Raw genomic sequence first — 15,555 nt, forward strand, 5'->3', positions numbered from 1 at the left:
ATTAATTTAAAAAATATATTTTAGCTCTTCACCAAAAGACATGGATGAGAAGGCAGATGAAGAGCAACCTTTGACTGCATGTAACCAGTACCCTAAGGAGGCAGTAAGGAAACGACAAAATTCAAGTCGAGGTTCCAGAGGCAGTGACTCCTCTAGGACGTCCAGAAAAAGCTTCAGACTGGATTACCGATTAGAGGAAGATGTAACTAAATCAAAGAGAGAGAAAGATGGAAAGTTTGTAAACCCTTGGACAACATGGAAATCTCCATCCTTGCCAAATATTTTGAAATGGGCCCTCGTGGAAAAAAATAACAGCAACATCCCATCTTCAAAGCAGGTAACTATTTGCATGTTTACTATTCCAAGATATAGGCCCTAATCCTGTGGGGCACTGAGAGCTCTCAATTCCTATCTTTAAAATAAGAGGATTTTAAAATAAGAATCCAATGCACTGCTACAGACTAGGGGCCGAATGGCTAGGCAGCAGTTCTGCGGAAAAGGACCTAGGGGTGACAGTGGATGAGAAGCTGGATATGAGTCAGCAGTGTGCCCTTGTTGCCAAGAAGGCCAATGGCATTTTGGGATGTATAAGTAGGGGTATAGCGAGCAGATCGAGGGACGTGATCTTTCCCCTCTATTCAACATTGGTGAGGCCTCATCTGGAGTACTGTGTCCAGTTTTGGGCCCCACACTTCAAGAAGGATGTGGATAAATTGGAGAGAGTCCAGCGAAGGGCAACAAAAATGATTAGGGGTCTAAAACACATGACTTATGAGGAGAGGCTGAGGGAGCTGGGCTTGTTTAGCCTGCAGAAGAGAAGAATGAGGGGGGATTTGATAGCTGCTTTCAACTACCTGAAAGGGGGTTCCAAAGAGGATGGCTCTAGACTGTTCTCAATGGTAGCAGATGACAGAACGAGGAGTAATGGTCTCAAGTTGCAGGGGGAGAGGTTTAGATTGGATATTAGGAAAAACTTTTTCACTATGAGGGTGGTGAAACACTGGAATGCGTTACCTAGGGAGGTGGTAGAATCTCCTTCCTTAGAGGTTTTTAAGGTCAGGCTTGACAAAGCCCTGGCTGGGATGATTTAACTGGGAATTGGTCCTGCTTCGAGCAGGGGGTTGGACTAGATGACCTTCTGGGGTCCCTTCCAACCCTGATATTCTATGATTCTAAGTCTTTTTTGGCCTCTTTTGGAGACTCTAGACCAGTGGTGGGCAACCTGCAGCCCACCAGGGTAGTCTGCTGGTGGGCTGCTAGACAGTTTGTTTACATTGACCGTCCGCAGGCATCGCCGCCTGCAGCTTCCAGTGGCCACGGTTCTCCGTTCCTGTCCAATGGCAGCTGTGGGAAGTGGCGGCTAACACGTCCCTGTGGCCTGTGCCACTTCCTGCAGCTCCCATTGGCCAGGAACAGCGAACCATGGCTACCAGCAGCAGTGGTGGCCGTGCCTGCAGACGGTCAGTGTAAACAAACTGTCTCGTGGCCTGCCAGCGGATTACCCTGATGGGCCGCAGGTTGCCCACCACTGCTCTCGACTGATTTTGGAGACTCACCAGTGTCACTATTTTGTCATATCTTTTAATTTTTTTTATTATTCTTTTCAAAAGCCATCCATTTCTACCTTTGTGAAATCTTTAATTTGGTGTGTTATGCCTATAAACTTGGAATAAATTAATCTAGCCAGTTCAGGTTATGTTGAGAGAAACTTCAGGAAATACCAAAACACCATTTGTCTGAACTCGCATGGTTACAGGTTATTGCATGTTTCTCTTTCAATAGATATTGGACATGTCTACAATTTGTAGGATATCCACGACATTATTCAAGCTGGAGTTATTACTCATGGGACATTTAATTATAAAAATGTTACTGTATGATTTGAATGGCGGTGAAAACTTTATATAGCTATGGGATGGTATAAAACACCTACTAAATTGTAATGATAATTTTCTCTTTTTTTGCCAGCCACAATCCTTAGGTTAGATTCTCTCAGAGAGAGTAAGTTTTTGTACTGAGGCTAATTTGAGCCGACATTTATCTAAGACACTGTCAGATTATTGGGAAAAGACACTATTATTTATTTGTCTTGCATCAGTGCCTGTAGGTCTCAGTCAGTTTCAGGGCTTCATTGTGCTAGTACTGTATACACTCATAATGTAAAAAAAAAACCCTAAAAATAAAAAAAACTACAAACCCTCCCCCTGCCCTCCCCCCCCCCCCAACAAAAGAAAGAAAATATAGTTCCTGCCACAAAGAGGACTGGATACTGGTCTTAAATGCCTCTGATTGGAGATGCACTTCTGAGCCAGTACAAGTTGCTAAAACTTTTCTGCTCCAGGAGGCAATCATAAGAGTTTATGCTTCACAATCTGAAGCATGTGGCAGACTTTCATTGCTTGATCTATGAATGAACTGTGAAGATAGCTAATTGACAGCTCTTCTGATGAGAAAATAAGTCTGTATATCGTGTTTTTAGTGGCAGTGGCTCAGAGTTGTTTGATCTCAGCGGGCTAGGGAATCTATTTAAGGAACAGATTAAATCTGTAGACAGTTGGTCTGACAGCACTTTGGGCACTGTTCTCCAGGATTAATTAACCCATTTTAAATTTGCTAGTCCCACAACATCCAACATGCACGCCCAGGGCATTTGGCCAGTATGTGTGCGCCACGCTCCCTGCAAAGGCTCAAGCTGTTTCTTCTGGCTTGCCACATTATTTTATGCGGAGTTCACATCCTGGCTTGCACTGACACCTGGCTGCTCGAGGAAAACCCACTCAGACCAGGCTACCAAGAAGATTTAGTCCTTCAGAGGCCTAGAAGGGCCAGGAAGGAGAAGACACTGACCAATCGGGAGCCAGCAGGCCAGTTTAAAAGGTTTGCCTGCTTCTTCTAAAGAGCTGTCTGGGGTGACACTTGGACAGAGCAGGAACTGGTCACTGCTGGCCCAGATCCTTAGGACCAGGTCAGGGCTTTGGCCTCAAGCGCTACAACTAAGCACTTGCCTTTAAAGGCACAGCCAGTCAAATTCTGAGTTTTGTTATCCTTAGTTAACTTTTTAAAGACTGATTCCAAGTTCACAGCTTAGACCGCAATGCTCTGAGTAGATGGCCACAACTTGTGGACTAAGGCAGAGAGCTCCCACAGCACCACACATGGCCCTGCAAGAGACGCTATGGAGCAACCCCACCTATGACAAAGAGATGTATGTACTTAAAAGGGTGACCACCAGCCTGTGAGTCTGGTTAATGACTGATGACATGGGTCAGTGCTTTGGGGGTGTGTGTGTGTGTGTGTGTGTGTGTGTGTGCAACTGAGAGCTGTAATATTGTTTCATTTGAGCTGCAGGATCACTATTCCTGACTTAAGGGAAGGTCAAGAAGGAATTTACATTATGCCTGTTGCAGAGCTAACTGACCCAATTTGTACATTCCAACTCTGATTTCCTAGTTTGCACGTCAGATGGTGAAATAAGAACTAGCAGACAGTAGGAGAGTCACTAAAGTGAGTCAGAAGCAGCAAAGAGACAGATGAAGCATTATTATTTGGACTTCTCAGCTCCTGCTTCTCAGCTCCTTCTCAGCTTCTCAGCATTTCACTGCTTGCTTCACCATTGTCTGCATCACCTCTGAATTAAATCGTAAAGTATTTCTGAGCCTACTTAAAATTAAAGCTGAGGGTTCCATGCTGCCCTTGACACTGCTCAGCTGTAGCGTGTCTTTAATACAAACCTGCTGCTTCCTCTGCATTCTAGTTTGCAACCCCTTGATTTTAAGAACATGTTCAGTAGCTGACACCCTTAACTGGTTCATCTTATCAGTCAGTATTTTGCATATGGAATTGTATGACACCCATGAGGTACTTCATTGTTAAAAACTACAGACTATTGCTAAATTATTACAACAAACCTCCATTTTTAACTGGGAATCTAGACCACAGACTTTCTGTGTGTTACTGGCTTTGTTAAGGACTTTTCTAAATGGCATTGAGATGGCTTTAATCACCATGTATTGTAAATGTAAACTGTTGATTTGTGTTGCTCCACAAATCTCAGTTAAAATAAAATCAGATGGTGCATCAATATGTATTGAGCTCCAAAGTCTGAAGCTAATTAACCAATCTTACTAAAGCCAGTCATGCATTTCTTCTTGCTTTGCATTTGGGGCGGGAAGGTGGGGATTTCACATTAATGCAGAAATGAAAATAAGTGAGTAGTAAATATTTATCGCTAGATATCATTGTCTACAGCCAATTTGTCATTAATGTCATATTTCAAACATCTGCCATTGCTCTTGGAACAAAACCAAACATCTATCGTGCAACTATGTCACCACAGTAATACTAGTATGCTAATACTAAATCTGGATAAGATTGTGTATTTTATCCACCTCATTGTTTACCTCATTGTGCAAGTCAAATGATTTAGTATGGAATATATGGCAACAGAAGTTGTGTACACTCTTTTTTTTTAAGTACTTGTGATTTGAATAATGAAATGACTTGGAAAAACCTATTTTTTTAGTACAAAATTTGAACATTTAAAAAAGACAGTCATGAAGAAATTTTTTCAACACATCAAAGAACAAAATTCTGTTTTATGAAGAAAACCTGAAAATTCTTTGCCCTAACGCCGTTCCATAATTTTGTATTAATTCATAGGTTTTAAGACCAGAAGGGACCATTTGATCATCTAGTCTGACCTCCTATATAATGGAGGTCACAGAATTTCAGTCCGTTATCCCTGCACTTAGCCCAACAACTTGTATTTGGCTAAAGCATATCTCCCAGAAAGGCATTCAGTCTTGATCTGAAGATATCACTGATGGAGATGATACCACTTCCCTTGGTAGAGAAAAAGAAAATTGTGCCTTATTTCGAATTTGAATTCATCTGGATTCAATGGCCAGCTATTGGTTCTCGTTATCCTCTCTTTGCTAGATCAAAGAACACTATAATACCATGAAAGTAATCAAGTCATCTCTCAATCTTCTTTTTGATAAACTGAACACATTGAGTTCTTTTAGAGTAGCAGCCGTGTTAGTCTGTATTCGCAAAAAGGAAAGGAGTACTTGTGGCACCTTAGAGACTAACAAATTTATTTGAGCATAAGCTTTCGTGAGCTACAGTTCTTTGAATCTCTCATTGTAAGGCATTTTCTCCAGCTCTCAAATTATTTTGGGGGCTCTCTTCTGCACCCTCATCAGTTGGAAGGTGGTCAAGTGCATCAAATATGGTTTAATCTTCTTTTCAGAGAGCATTGCCATAGTTATTGTGAAAGGGAGATAAATGTCTAATGGCAAATAATACGATGTTTATCACCTCCCTTCTAAGAAAAATACATTCAGGGTGTTTCTGTAACACTTTTTAACGGAGTTCTTTATTCCAGCTACAGCTCCAATGAAGTTCCAGATTGGAATATTGATCTGAAGGGAACTACACTTAATCATTACCTTTCAAAAAAGTTTCAGTAGAACTGAAATCCATATTTCAATTTTTAACTAAGCTTCCATGGGACTTCACATTTAAGATAACCCTCCATAAGTAATGTAGCAGCAGTGGTGCTGCATTATACCTCTCTACTTGGCAGCTCCTTAAAAAAAATTATCAGCAATATTCATTGAATTATTGACTCTGCTGGTAGCATATTAGTGGTCCGCCTAGCAGATTAAAGTCTCTTCAATCTAATAAGTACCTTGTAATAAATCTATCTGTGCTGGGGCTCTGGAAGGATATTGCTGAGATCCACAAGCTATAGCTCTAATATTTAAGCTGAAGGCCAAACTCCAAGAGATGGTAGTAGCAGCAGCAGCAGCACTAAAATTCTCTTCCAGGGCAATAGGGGCAAGATATCAGAATTTGTTGCTAATTCTGAGCAATTCTATTTCATTCCAGTAAAAGTCTGCAAGTTGTTTTCAGCACATCTTTGAATTGTTTCCTTTGTAGAGCCACAGGCCTAATTCTCCTGCTCTCGAAAGCATGTTCTAAAGACAAGAAAGATTAAATGATTATTAAAAATAAGATTAATGATTTTAATTTAATAGGAAGCTATTGGGAATGGGAGTCACTGGAAATGGTATCTCTGTGCACCTACTTGCAGGTTTCCTAGAAATTAAAGATGTACACGAAGTACAAGCCTTGTTTGGTGATTGGTGCCTTCTGGGCTTTTTGTTCTGTGTGTGCTTTGCTTTCTAACTTTTTTGTTGTTGTTTTGCTAGGAACTTGATAAAGAGCTTCCTGTGTTAAACCCTTACTTCATTCCAAACCCTGAACTAGTTGGTAAGACTGGAACTGGCATGCGAGTCACATGGTTAGGACATGCCTCAGTTATGGTGGAAATGGATGGACTTGTAATTCTTACTGACCCCATCTTCAGCCAGCGGGCTTCCCCAGCACAGTTTGTGGGTCCAAAACGTTTCCGAGGACCTCCATGCACAGTAGATCAGCTGCCAAAAATAGATGCAGTGATGATCAGCCACACTCACTATGACCATTTGGACTATAATACTGTAGAGCGTTTAAACGAGCGCTTTGGCACTGACTTGAGATGGTTTGTGCCTCTGGGTCTTTTAGAATGGATGCAGAAATGTGGCTGTGAAAATGTGATTGAACTGGACTGGTGGGAAGAGAACTGTGTCCCTGGTCATGACGCAGTTACTTTTGTCTTTACTCCTTCTCAACACTGGTGCAAGAGGACTGCAACAGATGACAACAAGATTCTTTGGGGCAGCTGGTCTGTCTTGGGGCCCTGGAATAGGTTTTTCTTTGCAGGGGATACTGGTTACTGTGTTGCTTTTGAAGAGATAGGTAAAAGATTTGGACCTTTTGATCTTGCAGCTATTCCCATTGGAGCTTATGAGCCAAGGTAAGCAAATTTCAAAGGGTTTGACCAAAAGATATGTAAACTATATCAATGAAATGATATACTGACTTCAAATAACGTTTTTTCTTGTTAGTGGTTTAATACTAACGTATCTACAGCTTCTGAACTTTTCACTTGTCTAAAATATATTTTGGGGAATGTAGAGCAGGAGAGAGATTTGAAGGCTGTGGAAGTAATAAGGGAGAGCAAGGGCATGTCTGTGCTACGGGCGGTACAGCTGCAGTGCTGCAGCAGCATAGTGCAGATGCTGCCTACATCAACAGAAGGGGTTTTTCCATCAATGTAGATAATCCACCTCCCTGAATGGTGGAAGCTAGACTGACAGAAGAATTCTTCTGTTGATCTAGTTGTGTCTACACCGAGGGTTAGGTCGGCTTAACTACGGTGCTCTGGGATGTGAATTTTTTTATACCCATGAGTGATGTACCTAAGTCAATCTACATTTTAAGTGTACACCAGAGCCAAGATGTAGAAAAGAGAGGGAAAGAAGCTGAAATGTGGTGGGTTTTTTTTATCAGACATTACCCCAAAAACTATTGAAAAAATACACACAGCCTGGCATTATTTTAATATGAAAAGAAAGTAGGAATAGGAAAGGCCACAAAGATCACCCAGTCTGAAATCCCTTTTCTTACATGCACACAATTTACAGTGCTCCTATATTATTCTAATTACCATGTTACTTTCCCGATTTCAGTTCTCACATGATTGTGAATGCTTTATAACATTTGAAAAATGTGTTTGTCTGGGCATCTATGTCCTCCTCATCACATGGTATCTAAGCTTTCAGATGGGATAAAGCATTGGTTTTTAGTAGGGTGTCGATTAATTGCAGTTAACTCATGATTAACTCAAAAAAATTAACTGTGATTTAAAAAATTAATTGTGATTAACTGTACTGTTAAACAATAGAATACCAATGAAAATGTATTAAATATTTGTGGATGTTTTTCTAGATTTTCAAATATATTGATTTCTGTTACAACACAGAATACAAAGTGTACAGTGCTCACTTTATATTATTATTTTATTACAAATATTTGCACTGTAAAAATAAGAAATAGTATTTTTCAGTTAACCTCCTAAGTATTGTAGTGCAATCTCTTTATTGTGAAAGTGTAACTTACAGATGTAGAATTTTTTTTTACATAGCTGCACTCAAAAACAAAACAATGTAAAACTTTAGCACCTACAAGTCCACTAAGTCCTACTTCTTGTTCAGCCAATTGCTAAGACAAACAAGTTTTTTTACATTTATGTGAGATACTCCTGAGTGCTTCTTATTCACAATGTCACCTGAAAGTGAAAACAGGCATTCACATGGCACTTTTATAGAGGGCATTGCAAGGTATTTACATGCCAGATATGCTAAACATTCATTTGCCCCTTCATGCTTTGGCCACCATTCCAGAAGACATGCTTCCACACTGCTGATGCTCGTTTAAAAAAATGCGTTAATTAAATTTGTGACTGGATTTCTTGGGGGAGAATTGTATGTCTTCTGTTTTGTTTTACCTGCATTCTACCATATATTCATGTTTATAGCTGTCTTGGATGATGACCCAGCACGTGTTGGTTTTAAGAACACTTTCACAGCAGATTTGACAAAATGCAAAGAAGGTACCAATGTGAGATTTCTAAGGGTAGATACGGTACTCGACCCCAGGTTTAAGAATCTGAAGTGCCTTCCAAAATCTGAGATGGACGAGGTGTGGAGAATGCTTTCAGATGTCTTAAAAGAGCAACACTCCAATGTGGAAACTATAGAACCCGAACCATCAAAAAGGAAAATCAACCTTCTCCTGGTGGCATCTGACTCAGATGATGAAAATGAACAAACATCGGTCCGTTTTGCTTTGGATCGTTATCGAGCAGAACCCGTCATCACCATGTCTTCTGGAATGGTGGTTGAAGCATGAAGGGACATATGAATCTTCAGTATATCTGGCTCATAAATATCTTGCAATGCCAGCCACAACAGTGCCATGCGAACGCCTGTTCTCACTTTCAGGTGACATTGTAAACAAGATGTGGGCAGCATTATCTCCTGCAAATTGTAACCAAACTTGTTTGTCTGAGCGATTTGGCTGAAGTAGGACTGAGTGGACTTATAGGTTCTAAAGTTTTTTATTGTTTTATTTTTGAATGCAGTTATTTTTTGTACATAATTCTACATTTGTATGTTCAACTTTCATTATAAAGAGATTGTGCTCCAGTATGTGTATTAGGTGGAACTGAAATACACTATTTCTTTTGTTTTTTTTACAGTGAAAATATTTGTAATAAAAAATATAAAGTGAGCACCGTACATTTTGTATTCTGTATTGTAATTGAAATCAATATATTTGAAAACATAGAAAACATCCAAAAATATTTAAATAAATGGTATTCTATTATTTTTTAATCCGAATAATTTGTTTAATCGCTTGACAGCCTTGGTTTTTAGCTTTAGCAGTTCTCAAGATAACAGTTGCTAAAATGTCAGAAATGAAGCCTGGGTAGGTTGGGGAAGCAAAAAAGAAATCAGAATGGTGAGATTAAAGTCCACTATTTCTCATGAACTACCCGCTTCAGAAATAAATGCTAGCATTCTCATTGGTGTGCAAAATCTGCTTCTGTGCTACCCTTTAGAGAGACTTGACCTGTCACTGATCCCTACACTAGTAATACTTTTTGACATTGGCCCGCATTCAATTATAGCAAATTCTAGAAGTTGAACCAATGTAATTTTAATTCTGTGCCTTATACCCTGGGACTTGACATCTCACTCAGAATACTGCACCGCCAGTAGCAAGCAAAGTGTTCGTTCAATACCGACTCAGAGAGAAGAGTGCTATCTACTGAAGCATGTTTCTTTTGGTGTATCCTATGATTCTGCAAACATATTGATTATGGTGATAGCATGAACTTGCTTCAGAGCAGATGGCGCATAAATCCTTAAGCTGAATATATTGGGAAAACTTCCCACCTCTATAAAGAATACCAATTAATAAACAGAACTAATAGCCCTACAAATTCTGTGGATGTGAGTGCTGTTGTATATATCTATTGTAATTAGCTGAAGCAGGGGTGGCCAACCTGAGCCTGAGAAGTAGCCAAAATTTACCAATGTACATTGCCAAAGAGCCACAGTAATACCTCAGTAACCCCCCATCAGCTCCCCTGTCCTGCTCCCAGCGCCTCCTGCCCACTGGCAGCCCCGCTGATCAGCACCTCCACGAACCTCCCGATCAGCTGTTTTGTGGCGTGCAGGAGGCTCTGGGGGAGAGGGGAAGGAGCTAGGGCATGGCAGGCTCAGAGGAGGGGGCGGGAAGGGATGGAGTGGGGGCAGGGCGTGCAGCAGAGCCAAGGGTTGAGCAGTGAGCACCCCCCGGCACATTGGAAAGTTGGCGCCTGTAGCTCCAGCCCCGGAGTCGGTGCCTATAAAAGGAGCCGCATATTAACGTCTGAAGAGCCACATGTGGCACCAGATCCACAGGTTGGCCACCCCTGAGCTGAGGGAATGCTACTGTCATTTCTAGCAAATAGATTTCTACCGTCTCTGTAACTTGTTCACGGTGTTAAACTTTTTTTTTTTATTAAATGAGGATATCTTAACACCTCTTGCCTATTTAAAAACCCTAATAAAGAACAGATACCTTGAATACAAAAGGTTACACTAGATATGTAAGTTATTTTGTGTTTGTTAGGTGGTTTATGAAATACCAGCATGTGAATCCTGAAGAAGCTGTAAGAATTCATATTGATGTTCAGACAAAGAAGTCCATAGCGATTCATTGGGGAACCTTTGCTTTAGCAAATGAGGTGAGTTTGGGCTGATCATGAATGCATTCAAATTTTCTAAGTATGGAAACAGTAATTAAGCTTAATCATCTCATGTTATAACAAACATCTATAAGTGGATTATCTAGAGCTCAGAATTATAAGATTACTTTGCCTTAATCCTTACATAACCAATTACATATTGTATGTATTTAATTAAGACTAAATTCTACAATCTTTTAATACAAAAACTAGTTCAGTTTTCTTAATATTTTATACCTTGAACTAAAATTGTTCTCAATAAAGCTGAATTTCTTGTAAATGTCAAATACTTCAAGATAAGGCAGTGAAAAAATATCAGCACATTGGGAGATTTTGTTATGCAGGCAGATTTGGAATACTTGCTCCATTGGCAGAGGAACTGGTGCACTGAAAAAGGGGCAGGCATAATACGCTTGATCAGGAGAGATCAATGCTGCATGTTAAAAGAGCAGGTCTTGTCATCAGATTTGTGGTACTGGGTTAGCATCAACCTGACATGAGACTGCTTATGTAGTAAATGACCAGAGATAAGTCATACAGGTAATAGAATTCATGACAAATGAGTTGATGGAGAGAATAAGAGAAGCCCAGAAAGAGAGAGACTATAATTCTAGTCCAGCGTTTGAAATTTTGCATCCATGCCTGGAATCATCAAACACTTGGGACACAAATCTAGATCAGATGACAGGACAAAGAAGAGCTTGTGTTAGAAATCCAGAAAGAGAAATTGACACAGAAGATAAAGAATTCTGCAATTGGTCTTCAGATCTGAATGCCCCAAATTGGGAAGAAAATATTTACAATAGTACATCATCAGATATTATAGAAATGTGCTAGATAGCAAGACTAAAACAGATAATCATGGTTTTTATTACCATTATAGATGAAATTGAGTCACAGTGAAATAACTTTCTGGAATGGAGGATGGGAGTGTTCTGTTACATGGATAGTAATTTAGGTATACTAAAATCAGGAACAGCAGAAATGTGAATAAATGTGTACTGCTAAGTATCAGAGGAGTAACCATATTAGTCTGTAGCCACAAAAACAAGGAGTCCGGTGGCACCTTAAAGACAAACAGATTTATTTGGGCATAAGCTTTCGTGGGTAAAAGCCCCCACTTCTTCAGATGCACGTGTACTGCTAAGTTTGCTTTTATTGCTGTATCATTTGCAGACAGGCTGAAGTTAGAATATTATAGGTGTATATAACACTTTACTAAACATGTAAAATGTGATTAACTGTCTAATCCTGCAGAATTAACAGTTCCTTTTATAGTTTATTTGAGGTACACTTTATTGACAATTTCATATCCTGTTATACTGCTCAATTTTTAACTTCATAAACGAGTTTCTAATATAGGTAATATATTGCCACTGTTTGTAAAATTGTAGTTTAGGGAAAATTATTGTTAAAACATCTATATGGATTTTATCTTGTAATTAGTAACCTGGCTACTGAGCTATTAAGGCTGCAACATATGTAAACACAGTATCTTTAATACAGCATTTCACATCCAGGCTAGCTTGAATAGTCTATGCCAGGGGTGGCCAACTTGAGCCTGAGAAGGAGCCAGAATTTACCAATGTACATTGCCAAAGAGCCACAGTAATACCTCAGCAGCCCCCCATCAACCCCCTCCCAGCACCTCCTGCCTACTGGCAGCTTGCTGATCAGCGCCTCCCCCTCCCTTCGTGCACCTCTTGATCAGCTGTTTTGTGGTGTACAGGAGACTCTTGGGGGGGAGGGGGAGAAGTAAGGGCATAGCAGGCTCAGGGGAGGGGGTGGGAAGGGGTGGAATGGGGGCAGGGCCTGTGGCAGAGCAGTGAGCACCGCCCCAACACATTGGAAAATTGGCGCCTGTAGCTCCAGCCCCAGAGTCGGTCCCTATACAAGGAGCCGCATATTAACTTCTGAAGAGCCACAGGTTGGCTACCCCCTGGTCTATGCCTTTAGTATCCAAGGTATAAGAAGTGCTTTTTTCATTATTCTGAATACATGTGAATACTCCCCTAAGCCTTTTTTTTTTTTAACATGCTTTGCTTTGTATTCAAGACAGCATTGCCTAGAAATGCTGTGTGCATAGTATACCTTCTTCAGATGAAGAGTTCATATCTAAATTTATTTTTAAAAATGTAATGGGGCAACTTCACGGCAGACAACACTGAAATGACAATTTGCTTGCTTGAACAATTAAACTGAATAACCTTTAAATGGGGGAGGGAAGTCTTTATTTTTTGTTAATGATATGACAGGGAATGCATTTTTCTAAAATTGGGAAAGAAAGTGCCATCTACTGAATCACCAACTCCACTTCCTCCAGTATTTAACTTTTCCCCATGATTCCCAACCCAGGAGTGAGCTGGTCCTGGTTTATTTAAGAACTCTTATCAAATAGGGTGTGAGGTAGTATGGATTTTGAGTGATAGATCCATATTTAGCTAGTATTGTAAAGATTATAGGTCATCTGTTGCCTGTTACTAATTGTATAATTTCAGTGGGGTGTTTTAAATAATAAAAAAACTCCCAATAAGCCTCAAAACTTTCATGTTCACCTAATCTCAGAAAATGTACACCCGGTACACATTGCCCATTATATCTAAAATGTAAACAGTTTGTATAGAGCAGTGGTTCTCAACCTGTGGCCCAGTCAACACAGAGCTGCAGCCCACATGCCATCATCAGGCCCACAGAGGTACTATTGGATGTGGCCCAAATAACATTGTGGGCCATATAAATAGGTTGAGAACCACTAGTGTAGAGCTTGAAAGTCATCTTTTATCTAATGCTGGTATTGTATCTCTTTCTCCCCTCCATCCCCAGTATTACTTGGATCCTCCAGTTAAACTGAATGAAGCCCTTGAAAGATATGGCTTGAAACCTGAGGATTTCTTTGTCTTGCACCATGGCGAATCACGAGACTTGAATATAAACAATGATGGATTTGAATAATTTAAAATCTGCCAATTCTTTGAGCTTTGTTTTGATTGATAATTTCATTATAGGGTTATGAAACTTTCTAAAAATTTGTACTGGATTTTTACACTCCAGGTTTGTTAATTTCAGAGGTAAAAATTGTATACCTGCTTGATCACACAATTGCTTATAAACTGAATGGCATATTGAGAGATGATTTAAACACTGGCTAATGTACAAGACATTGTCTGTAAATGCCTTGTTTCAACTATGTACATCAACCAAAAAAAGCTTTATTTTAATTTTTTCATATATGGTTTTATGGGGTGGAGTCTTCCAACTGTTGTGAAAGCATGTTTAAAGTAAAATACTGATCTTACTAAATGCCTGTATGTTTGCATTTCAGGAGAAACTAAAAATGAGCTAAAGAAATGTGCCTTTTTAAAGAGCTATATTACTTAAGATTTGCATCATTAATGCATAATTATTACTGCTGGCCAGGATATCTGTACTCTTTCATTATTTTAAAATTACTCTTTATCATAGATATAAATATTTCTATTGTTTTGAGATTGGTTTTCCTTGTCAGGTACAGTATATAAACTCATTTTGCTCCTATCTGAAGTCATGATTTAGCCTTTTATTTCTGTATTTTTTATTTTTTTCAAATAACCAGGGGTACTGATGGCATTGTCTCAAATACAGGCAATGGAAGACTTTTCACAGCTTCCATATGGTTTTACTAAGCATGCTGTGGGATTAAATTTGTGCACTATTGTAAAACTTGGCAAAATGCATCTGTATCAAACTGCCATACTGAGTTACAAAATAAAGTTATTGCCAGCAAAATTGTAACTTTCCCTCACATTTCATTGTAAAAAGTTGCTATACTACTTACAGGATTGTTAGTTATACCAAAACATAAGTCTGACTGCAGCGTATGGATATTTTTGTTCTGGGAGCGCATTGCACATTAAATTCATAAGAATGGCCCTACTGAGTCAGACCAAAGGTCCATCGAGCCTCTAGCCCAGTATCCTGTCTGACAGCGGCCAATGCCAGGTGCCCCAGAGGGAATGAATAGAACAGGTAATCAGCAAGTGATCCATTCCCAGCTTCTGGCTAACAGGCTAGCGACACCGTCCCTGCCCATTCTGGCTAATAGCCATTGCTGGACATATCCTCCATGAACTTACCTTGTTCCTTTTTGAACCCTGTTATAGTCTTGGCCTTCACAACATCCTCTGACAAATTTTTACATAGGTTGACTGTCTCAGGGTGGACTTCCCCCACTTTTTTTCTTGTTAGTGGTTTAATACACTGTAGCTACACCTTCTGAACTTTTCACTTGTCTAAAATATATTTTGGGGAATGTAGAGCAGGAGAGAGATTTGAAGGCTGTGGCAACAGTAAGGAAGAGCAAGGGCATGTCTGTGGCACAGCTACAGTGCTGCAGCAGCATAGTGCAGATCCTCCCTACATCAACAGAAGGGGTTTTTCCATCAACATAGATAATCCCTGCCACCTTCTCTCTTCCCTTCTCATGCAGAGCCTCTGTATGCATATACCCTTGTTGTCCCCTGGCCCTATAGGATTCAGGTCCTTTTGCATACTCACATTTAGCCAACTCCCCAGAAAGAATACCACAGACAATTGAAGAACCACTTCACAATCTCTAAAGTCAGTAGTTAGATGCTGCAGAGTAGGAAAAATGCCAGCACAGACCACCTCTCTTCACTCAAGTCAGTCTGCTGTCAACAAGCCCATCTGAACATGTCCTCTGTGCTCTCCTGCACACTTCTGCAACCTTGTGATCCAGTAATTAGCCAGAATCCAAATGCTGGCAACATGCACATTTCTCTTCCTTCATCAAGCAAGGTATTTGTGCTGTCAGTTCCAAACCTCCATGCTGTGTGGTTTTGGGGACATTACATAAATCTGCCCTCCCACCACAC

The 15,555-nt window shown here is 40.0% G+C and overlaps 1 protein-coding gene across 7 annotated transcripts in view; it reads left to right on the forward strand.

Annotated features, from left to right (window-relative positions):
• Positions 1–14,444, forward strand: part of NAPEPLD (N-acyl phosphatidylethanolamine phospholipase D) — a 34,064-nt gene extending 19,620 nt beyond the window's left edge. For all 7 annotated transcript variants that reach the window (XM_073328549.1, XM_073328554.2, XM_073328550.1 and 4 more), the window contains exons 2-5: positions 25–337; positions 6,216–6,862; positions 10,570–10,684; positions 13,508–14,444. In XM_073328549.1, coding sequence (XP_073184650.1) covers positions 25–337; positions 6,216–6,862; positions 10,570–10,684; positions 13,508–13,636 — 1,204 coding nt within the window. In that variant the 3' untranslated portion in view covers positions 13,637–14,444. The remainder of the gene's footprint in view (positions 1–24; positions 338–6,215; positions 6,863–10,569; positions 10,685–13,507) is intronic.
• The last annotated feature ends 1,111 nt before the right edge of the window (positions 14,445–15,555 follow it).

This window comes from Lepidochelys kempii, chromosome 1 (genome assembly GCF_965140285.1).
Source record: "Lepidochelys kempii isolate rLepKem1 chromosome 1, rLepKem1.hap1, whole genome shotgun sequence".
Lineage (NCBI taxonomy): Eukaryota > Metazoa > Chordata > Testudines > Cheloniidae > Lepidochelys > Lepidochelys kempii.